This window comes from Tyto alba, unplaced genomic scaffold, assembly GCF_018691265.1.
Source record: "Tyto alba isolate M040663 unplaced genomic scaffold, T.alba_DEE_v4.0 Super-Scaffold_46, whole genome shotgun sequence".
Lineage (NCBI taxonomy): Eukaryota > Metazoa > Chordata > Aves > Strigiformes > Tytonidae > Tyto > Tyto alba.
This window is the reverse complement of record NW_024881322.1, coordinates 7,740,014-7,750,418: the sequence shown is the minus strand read 5'-3', so window position 1 is coordinate 7,750,418 and position 10,405 is coordinate 7,740,014. Positions and strand designations below refer to the sequence as shown.

Below are 10,405 nucleotides of genomic sequence, written 5' to 3'. Positions count from 1 at the left end.
ATCTGTACAGGGTGCTGCTGGGCAGTGGCTATCAACCAATGATATAGCATACTTTCTGCTTCTTCCACCCACTTGCTCAATTATTCCTTGATGAAGAGGAATAGATATGAGGCACCCATGCATCTCCAACCTGAAATAAATTGTCCTCTTTTAGTTCTTTGCTATGGTAGTCTAAACGATGCTAAATGCATTTAACCTTTCTGTGGCAGATTATCTTTCCTTGCAGGAAAACAAACTTAGCTCAACTCTTCCTCCCCAAACTTCTTCACAAATACCCCTGGCTGTATTCAGCTGGGTGCTGGGAGTTGAGGCCAGAAGAACTGAAGCTCTGCCTGAGAACATTTTCCACCCACATACTGCAACACTGTTCAGGAGCTAAATCTTATCTATGAGTCTTAGTTCCATTTCCAGTCCTTTGTGCCCAAATCCCAGGGCAATGTAGTTTGTGCACACCAGTGGTCACAGAGTTCTGGCATTATTTGCTACATGCTAGCCCTCTCTTAATCTGGTGTTGGGTCTACAGACATATTACAACAGAAAAATTTACAGCCACACAAATGCGTAGGACTGTGAATACAACAAAGGACACCATGAGATGCATGTAGAGACACATTCGAGGGATGATAAAAAGTATCAGAGAACTCTTAAGTAAGGGACATTGAAACAGCACTGGAAAAATGTATTAACTGTATTGTAACATCTGAGCAAAAACCCAGAACTGGAACCCGACAGCTTTCTTTGAATGCTTCATAAGGCATGTTTCTCTGTAATAAGCCAAACTAAAAACCTAGCCAAACTATAGACATCTGGTAGACAATATAATTTGGGCTAATTTGGGACCAAACACAAGTCCATTTTGGTGCTCAGGTCTTTTTTGAATAAAAGGCAAACAACTCTGGGTTTTGCCATGATATATTTAGGCATGGGTTTTGAAAGAAAACTGATTCACTACCTTCATTCATGTTGAATTATAGCAAATCTAAAATTTAGTCTCTACCCTCATTCACTACCCTCACTCATCTGAAAGACTCGAGAGTGCTAGTAGAGTAACTCATTCTCCAAGTGAGAGGGTGTCCATGTGTCGCTTTGATGTGGGACCATATCTGACATGGGACCAATGCCAACCGCAAAGAAGCACGTTACAGAGTTCAGTTCTATCATTTACATAAATTGTCCCATATATACTTGGGCAAGCCTAGTTCTTGTATTCATGTCTCCCTTTTGCGCCCGTATGTGTCAAAAAAAGGACTGCAAAGGCGAAGAAGAGAGTCTCGGTTCTGGATGCTTGCCAGGAAAAATGTAACTCTATCCCACCCTCTGCCCAAGGTAAAGGCTAAGAAATGCTCATCATTTGTGTCACCCAGTTCCGTCCCTCCACAAGGCTCCAAGTGTCAAACGGCAACACGGCAAGCCTCAACCTGTGTCAAGAGTAATACTATAGTCAGCACAGGGTCATGAAACAAGCTGGAGGATCTAGCTTGATTAGAAACTATCATGCTTCTAAAGCAGCCTTTCGAAAAACGCCAGCAAGCCTCACAGCCGCCACACTTGGTAGCTTTGTGCTCCTTGTAACAAGCTTCCACGTTTAAATCTCCGCGACAGGGACCGACAGCGCCCGCCTGCGGGATGCCTCGCCCCCGCGCTCCCGCCGGGCTGCGGGAGCAGCTCCCGGAGCTGAGCCGGGACCTGCAGAGCACCGAGGGAAAGGTCTCAACCACCGCCCCCCGATCTGACCGTTTAAACTCCCCTTCCCCCGAAAAGTGTGTGCCGTCCGTTCCTGGGTGCTCTTCCCCCTCCCCGCACAGCCCAGCCCAGCAGCCTCCGTCCCTCGCCCCTGCCCCTCCGAGGAGGGAGAGGGGCGACTGCCCCGCAGCCCCCGCGGGTGCGGCGGCGGAGCTGGGAGGCTCCGGTTCTTCCCACCCCCCGGACAAGGAGGAAAAGCGGAGGAGGAGGAGGAGGAGGAGGAGGAGGAGCGGGGAAGCAGCGCGGGAGAGCGCTCCCCGCCTGACGGCAGAGGGACCGCCGCTGCCCCGGGCCGGCGCCTCAGGGCGCGGCAGCGGGGCCGGCCGGGCTCTCGGCTCCTCCCGCCGGGCCGGGCCGGGCCGGGCCGGGGGCGGAGGAGGCGGGGAAGGGGGGAGCCGCTGCCGTCACCGAGGCTCCCGGCTCGCTCGCCTCGCCGCCGCGGCAGCCCCAGCCCCGCTCCCACCCCCTCGCCTGCCCCCACCCTCCTTCCCTTTTCTCTCGCTCTCTCGGCGAGAGCAGTGTGCCTCCCTTCCCAGATGGAAGCCGGCAGCGCCATGCAGCCTCCCGTTCCTCCTCCTCCTCTCCCTCCTCTGTGGCTCTAAGTTAATGCCATGCTGCCGCTGCTCCTCCCGGCACTGCTGGCCGCCTGCCTGCCGCCCTGTCAGGGCTGGAGCCCCTCGGCGGCTGCCGGCGGGCAGGAGGAGCAGGAGCAAGAGCTCTTCTTGCCCCCTATCAACTCCTCCTCCCGCTCCTTGGCCAGCCTCGAGATGGACCTCGACGGGGCAGCGAGCAAGGAGGAAGGCAGCACCGCCAGCCCGGGCACGCCGGCTGCCCCTAGCCAAGAGCCGTTCCCTTCCGCTCCCACCTCCTCCGGGCAGCAGCAGCAGCAGCAGCAGCAGCAGCAGCAGCAGCAGCGTCCCCAGCCGCAGGGGCAGCCGCAGCCCGCCGAGGACCCTCACTGCAATATCAGCGTGCAGCGGCAGATGCTGAGCTCGCTGCTGGTGCGCTGGAGCCGCCCGCTGGGCATCCAGTGCGACCTCCTGCTCTTCTCCACCAACAGCCACGGGCGGGCTTTCTTCTCCGCCGCCTTCCACCGCGTGGGGCCGCCGCTGCTCATCGAGCACCTGGGGCTGGCGGCCGGCGGCGCTCAGCAGGACTTGCGCCTCTGCGTGGGCTGCAGCTGGGTGCGGGGCAGGCGGGTCGGGCGCCTGCGGGGCGCCGCGCCCCAAACCGCCGCCGCCGCTCCCTCCTCGCTCTCCTACCCGCCGGCGGCGGAGCCCGGCCAGTACTGGCTGCAAGGGGAGCCGCTGAATTTCTGCTGCCTGGATTTCAGCCTGGAGGAGCTGAAGGGGGAGCCGGGCTGGCGGATGAACCGCAAGCCCATCGAGTCTACCTTGGTGGCTTGCTTCATGACTCTGGTCATCATCGTGTGGAGCGTGGCCGCCCTCATCTGGCCGGTGCCCATCATCGCCGGCTTCCTGCCCAACGGCATGGAGCAGCGACGCAGCACCGCCGCCGCCGCCGCCGCCGCCAAGTAGCCTCTCCCGGTGACACCTTCCCGAACCACCCCCACCCCCCCCGCCTTTTCTTCGTCGTGTGGTGTGGAGGGACGCGGGGCGGCCGCCTCCCGCCGGGCCGGATCCTCTCGTGGGTTTTTTGGTTTGGTTTTGGTTTTTTTTTTGGTGCGTTTTGTTTTGTTTTGGTTTTGTTTTTTTTCCTCGTTCAAAGCGTGCCCCCCCGGCGCGCGGCGGGACGGGGCGCGCGCGGCCGCCTCAGGGCCCGGCTCGCGCTGCCCTGAGGGGAGCCGCTCCGCCGCGCGCACCGCCCCGCCGCCGGCGGGAACGACCGAAGCCTGTGTGCTCCTTTTGTATCTTTAATACCCGTTTTCAACGAACCTTTTAGTAAAAAATAAGGGAAAACAAAAAAAAAAAAAAAAAAAAAGCCCCCCCCCTCACCTCCCCAAATCAATGCAGGAAATAAAAGACCCTCCCATTCAACCGCATTTGTTGTAGTCGGAGTAGCTTTTTTTTTGTATATGAATACAGTTTGAGCAGGGCTTTTCTTTATTTACAGAGAGGGAAGTCTTTTAGGCAGGATCGAGAACTGAAGCAGTATATATATTGTTATTGCTGAAGCTGAACTTTAACGAACCTTTTACACTGTATTTCCCAGTTGAGATAATGTGCATTTATTATTGTAGCTCTGCGTTACTTGGCTTTTAATACAGAGGTTTTCTTTCTGGAGCCATGGTAGCCTTTTGTTGGTCTGTTTCCGCCAAGGTGGAGCAGAGGGTTTGGCCAGCCTCCGTCTGCAAACGGGGCACGAAGCTCCTCTTTCCCCATGTGGTGAGGTTACCGGGGTTGTTGGTGGAAAAAGGGGAATCCCAAAACCTTTTCTGAGCGGTGTTTGCCCTGTCTGTACAGTAGGTGTAGGTCTGTATGCCTACACCAGGGTTGGGTGGGGTGGGATGGGGAGCGCGTCTGTGCCAGAGAACCTCCAAGATGATTTTACTTCACACAGCTCCACAGACTACTTGCTTTGAAGTTGGGTGGTTTCGGTCTTGGGAAGGTGAGGCCAACTCTTTGAGATGCATTAAAAAGAGCATGGGGGCAAGTCTCTGACTTCTACAAAGTGCGCTTCTCAAAAACCACTTGGATGCGGTGTATTTATTGGAGGCATGGTAATATCATACCTCTTTTTCATCTGCCAGTCCGCAGGGTTGTTCACAGAAAGCCTGTGGGGTGGAGAGAAGGCAGGAGTTGCCGGTCCAGAACTAGATTATGGCTGCTGCTGTGCAAACATGCAGAGAAGAAAGGTTTGCAAGATTTCTTCTTTCTTGTTCGAGCAGTTGCATAGCCTGAAATACCAACTGTTGTATACTTCCAACTGTTTAGCCTTATAAGAAGTTGTTTCTTTTGCATTAGACTTGATTAGTCCAGCTGAAGTTTCTAAAACCAAAATGTGAGCTAAGTGAGAAAGCTTTGCAATAGGAATTCTCATTCCTTTGTCAACATCAATGTGTTTAATTTGTTAGGAACACAAGAACTCACAACTAATTTGGTGTATTTTTAATGTGTTTGTTTTCCCTATGGTTTGGTGGAAATGACTGGATGAAAAGTCTGGAAGGATTACGTTCTTAGGATTCCTTTTTTTTTTTTTTTTTTAATTGAGAACAAAATAAAATAAATGCATGCTCTATGTGTATACTATCTTGAAAAAAAATGCAGAGAGAAGATTGACAAATGGCAGAAATAAATCAGGATTTTAAAATGTTCCATGTTACTGGGCTACCTCTACACCCACGGTTTCTCCTATTGATTTTAATGGGCAAGTCACTTCAGTAAACATTGCAATAGTATTGTTTTCAGAAAGTAGAGGATCCAGTCACTGGGAGAAATGAATATTTGACCTGTTGATCCAAAAGGCACCTTCCCCTGTATGCTTAGTTTACAGAGCCCTGCTCTTCTTTTCTTGTTGTGAAAAATGTAGTGTAGTTTCTGCCTTCTGCAAATTCTTTTGTGCACAGACATGCGACGTAGTAGAGAGCAGCTATTTGCCTTTAATGCCCTGTGTGACAGAGAAGCCTCTTCATACTGAAAGGCAAGGCTAGCAAGGGAACACAAAACTACTGTTAACGGCCCCCTGAAAGAGAAATGCTCTACATAGGGAATAAACCTCAGAAGAGTTGCCATGCTAGGAAAGAATTCCTTCTTTTAAATGAAGATGCACCTAAGCAGAGAGTTTATTCTCTTCAATTAGATACATTTAGTCGGAGATTTAGCAACTTTTGTTGGAAGTTTTGCTGGCTTTGTAGCGCAAAATGTATAGTACTCGCTGTGATCCAGGGAGCCTGTGCCTGTGCTTAAACTCAAGGTTGGAATCACTTTTTTGCTTATCCTAGTCTCACCAGTGACATGCTGTTGTTTTTTTTTTTTTTTTTTCTGAATTGCATCAACATAAGCAAGAAAACACTGTTACTGTCTGAAACAGGCAGCTTCAGTTATTAAAGGTTTATTATTTGCAGTTCTTGCAGACACCTACCAGGTTGTACACCAAATCTGGTGCAAAATGGTTTGTGTTTTCTAAATTCTACCAATATCAGTTTGAATACAAACCTTGTGAACAGGCAGTGCCACACTCAGAGTATTTTGCTGCTTCACTTAAAAAGCATGGGAGAAGAGAGGGATTTGCTCGTAGTTCTTCTGCAAATGCTCTTGTAAGTGGAGTTACTATTAAAAGTCTGCTAAAATGTGAAATATTTAAAACACAGGGGTGGCATTAAACAAACCAACCAACCCAAAAGGCAAATCGTGTCCAGAATACCCAAAACTGCAACATTTTCAGGGAGTACTGATCTCACACAATGTGCAAAGAGCACTTCTGAGTTAGGGAAGGTGTTTGCTTAGATCACAGTAACCATCGGGGTAAGCATGTTGCCCTCCCAGAGAGAGGGCAGTCCCTGTTTCTGTGCCCTGAAGAGGAATTTGAGGCACAGTGGAGGGGGGGCACGGAGATTACCTGCTGTACAGGGCTTAGCCTGGACCTAAGTCCCTGAACCCTTGGGTTTCAATGAGGTGGCAGCAGGGTTTCTCCTGTAAAGAACAGAGAATGGAAATGCATTATGCAGACCGTCATCTTTCTTTGGTCGCTGTTACAACCAACGTCTGTAACCCTGCTCCCATAGCTGTGGCTACTGCTGTGACTCTAAGTAACTGACAATTTTGACTAAGAGAAGGTACACATAGCTTTCGCCTGCATCCATGGGAATTTCATCTGAATCAAACCCAGAAGAGTTGAGCCCAGAGCAATGTGAAACGATACATCTGCACACCAGCTAGTTTTAGATTCCAACTTTAGACAACAAAGCGTCTGTTTATTTTCTTTTTCACTGGCAATGGAACTTTGGCTTTACTGGGGATGATCCTAAGCCATTTTTCTTTATTTGGATTTATTTTTAAAACCAGTTGGTAGCACGGTCGACACGAGAGCAGATTAGTCACCATATATAATCCTTCATATGCTCAGGGAGGCCATATATATGCATATATACACATATGTCTATATATGAGGACTTACTGTGTAGAATAGAAAGTCAAAAGGGAAAAAAAGGATGGTGAGAAACAAATAATACTGAACAAGTAATACTGGTTTTCCTTCACTAACTATTTGTTGGATCGTGTTTCCTGGTAAGTTATCCTGACTTTATTTATGTACATGTGTTTGTTGGAATGCAAGAGATAGCTAGAAACAGAGGTAGTTCCTTGATTTCCTTTTTATGTAATTCAACTATGTTACAGATTTTTTTTTTTTTCATTCCAGGAACCTCAACTCTCTTCAGAGAGAGATTAATCATTAGAAGCTACTAGGCTTGTATGCTAGTGTTAGACTGGTACATTTTTTGCTGTGTAGTCAGACCTCAGAATTGAATCTCTCTCCCTCAGATATTTTCTTAGTTATGTTTCATGGATGTATTAGAAGCAGAAGTACACAGATGATTATGTAGTTTTCGCATGGATACAGTTTTGCTGTTACATGGTGCCACACCGACTCCCATAATAAAAATATAAAAATGTAGTACAATATAATAATAATAATTATTATTATATATTATGTAAGCATGCTGTTGTTCAATAGGTTACCAGTAATCAAGAGCATTTTTGTACGTCAGGAGGTACATGGATATTTGTGGCAAAATTGCCATACTTGGATAAATGTGAGAGTTGATACTTATTCAGGGCTTAGTTCACCAGTGCTTTTGATGATTAATATGGCTGCAACAGCAGTACCACTTGTGCAGTGAATATTACTCAATATGAGTAAGGGCTACTGAACCAGGCCCTAAGAAAAACTAATTAAAAGCATTAGTTGGCTGAGTAAGTATTATTCATTGTGACCTCCGCTTGCTGAATAAAAATATCTCCAGGGCTGACATTACGTGATCCCAGGGGCTGAACAAAAGCCAAGTGAAATCAAATAGTTAATTGAAGTTTCATATGACTGAAGATCAAAGAATCTATTTTAAAGATATATATTTAGATATGAGAGTATGTATTAAATTCTTGTTCCTCTCTGGTTTTTATACCTGTAGTTTATAAGTCCAAAGTCAGGATTTCTCAGTCCAATGTAGGGCCTTGCTAGTTTAGAAATTAACTTCTTTCTGAAGCTAGTTTGAAAATGCCAGTTATTTTTCAAGGAATTTTACTGAATAAATGTATTTTTTTTCAATATATTTCAGGGAAAGGCCTTGATATTTCAAAACACATTTTTAATTATTCTGAGAAAGTGTGTAAATATCAAATAGCAAATATATTCAAATTTCAAAACATAAAAAAATCTTTTTAACCAGTAACTGATTTTTAAAAACATTTTTTAAGCAAAAACATCAGTTTCCATTTTCTCCCTCAAAAGTAGAACATTTCAATGAAGATCAGAAGTGCATTTGAGTGTTTTACATTGCAAAAGTGATTTTGTGGGGACAAAAAATATTTTCTGTGATTTGGAATTGATAGCAGCTTATGACAGATAAGGTAGTACATTTCTTGTCCCATCTTCTTAATATTTCTGGTTAAATAAGTTGTCCAAAAAAATTATAAATTAAAAAAAAAAAAAAAGAAAAAAAGAAAAAAGAAACTTAGCTTGTTTGTTTTGTTTCTGTTCTATTATGCCAAGGGAGAAAGCAGTCTGGAATAAAGTTTGGGATATTAAAGATGTTTACTGGAAATGACTGGATGGTGTTTAATTAGATTTGTGGCCAGACTAAGTCTCACAATCCAAACATCTTTCAACTTTTTATAAGGTTTGGATTCATAATTGAGTGTAGCAGTTTGATCATTTATATGACAGACAGAGTCTCTGTATTGACATGTTGGGAAAGCCAGGATCTAAAACCCTGTGTCTTATTTTAGCTTTCTTATTAGTTCAACAGGTTAGCAATGCCAGAGCAAAACTGGGAGATCCAAATATCCTGTGAAACTCTCTGTGTTTCTGTGTGTTTGACTTGTTCTTAGCTTTCACAGAAAAACATCTCATTAATGAGACATGAATTTGAGACCAATGCCATTCAGAGGAAGTGAATTCACTGGGAATGTGAAGTTAAATTACATTTTTGTTCGGTGTAAGGTGAGACTTGCTAGAAGCAGTGGGGCCTTACCTTGTTGTTGTCATTGTGGGTGTTGCTAAGCAACATGGAAGTGGTTAAAATGGAGATACAGAAGAAGAACATGTAGGAATAAAGGAAACAAAAGAAAAAACATAAAAGTAAATGTGCCAGAACATTCTGCAAAGAAGTTGCCAAGTATCAACTGGGAAAAAGTGATTAAGATCATATAGAAGAAAGAAAGCTGATACAAGATGAATTAGGAACTTGATTCCATACTTCATATTCAATCAAATTTTTCAGTGCTTTGCTTGAATAATTGATTGCAGTTTTGACCCAAAATGGCAAAAGTAATGGCAAAAGAGAATAAGAGCCTGGGAAGAAGTGGAAGACAAAAAAAGTTGAGAGTGGAACCACCATACTGTAAATAAAAGGAGAAAAAAATATCACTACATATTGCTGGAAACCAAACAATGAAATGGCAAGGCACTCTCTTACATATACTACCTACTCTATTTTTGCTTCAGATGTTCTCTGAGGTTGTAAGGAAAGCATGCTAAAAGTTGTTTTTAAGGAATGGATATGGTTCTTTCATCATATCTTACTTTGATCCATGTCAGATAGACATTGCTCATTGTCCAGCATAAGAATGTTCATCGTAACTGTATTAAAGCTTTTCACCTGAACTGATGTAACGCTGGTGTGACTGTATTTCCCAGACTGGGCTGCTGCTGTTGACAAGGCTACATGCTGGAATGCTGTTTATAGCATTCTGATCTATGTTGCCAATACTTTCTCACTCACATATTTTAAAGACTACCTACATAATCTTCCTTTTTTGTCCCTATCTTCATTGTCTCCAAAATTTCACTCCATTTGTCTTCTGTCATTGAGAAGTAACCATTCTTAAGATTTGTTCTTTCTTGCTATCTCCCCTTCTCTCTTTCCATAGCATGTTTTTATCTTGACATTTTCTGTTTTCGGATTTCTCACCCATCTTTCCCACAAAGTATGTCTTTTATTATCAAGCTATAAAAAAGTACTCCAGGAAACTGTGCTGCCAGTTTCTTCTGCTTTTCCACTCTGCTTCCCACCCATTCAGATCGTACCTCTCGTGCCTTTGTCTGTGACACCTACAAGATAAAGATGAACAGGAAACTTTGTGTTGAGGACAAAACTCAAGTGCAGAGTTGTCCCTCCCACCAGTCCTGTGGCTACAGGACTTCTTCCACACTTCTGCCCCAGACACCGAGCAGGGGCTCTAAGTTACTATTTCTTCTTCTGGTAAATGAGAAGTGGACCCATTTGAAGACCTTCCTTCCTCCTTAATTCCTCAAAGTCCCATCGCTGAATAAGCCTCTACTCATGCACCTGCCCAAAACCCTATCTCATGTATCACGAGAGCCCTCACATTGCACCTTTCCCACATATTCTCGATGGAAATGTCAGGATGAGTCTCACCCTGCCTTCTGCTGTAATGGAAGGTAGATGTCTCACACCTTGGAGAAGCTCTGCACAGCCAGAGAAGCAGTGATCTCACTTAGGAATGGATCAGCGTTTAAAGTT

At 45.5% G+C, this 10,405-nt stretch overlaps 1 protein-coding gene across 1 annotated transcript; it reads left to right on the top strand.

The window, feature by feature from the left end:
• Positions 1 to 2,153: 2,153 nt before the first annotated feature.
• TMEM158 (transmembrane protein 158) lies at positions 2,154 to 9,529 on the top strand. The gene is made up of 2 exons (XM_032988211.2): positions 2,154 to 4,558; positions 8,661 to 9,529. The coding sequence occupies exon 1, from the start codon at positions 2,355 to 2,357 to the stop codon at positions 3,279 to 3,281; it is 927 nt and encodes a 308-aa protein (XP_032844102.2). The 5' UTR covers positions 2,154 to 2,354; the 3' UTR covers positions 3,282 to 4,558; positions 8,661 to 9,529.
• The last annotated feature ends 876 nt before the right edge of the window (positions 9,530 to 10,405 follow it).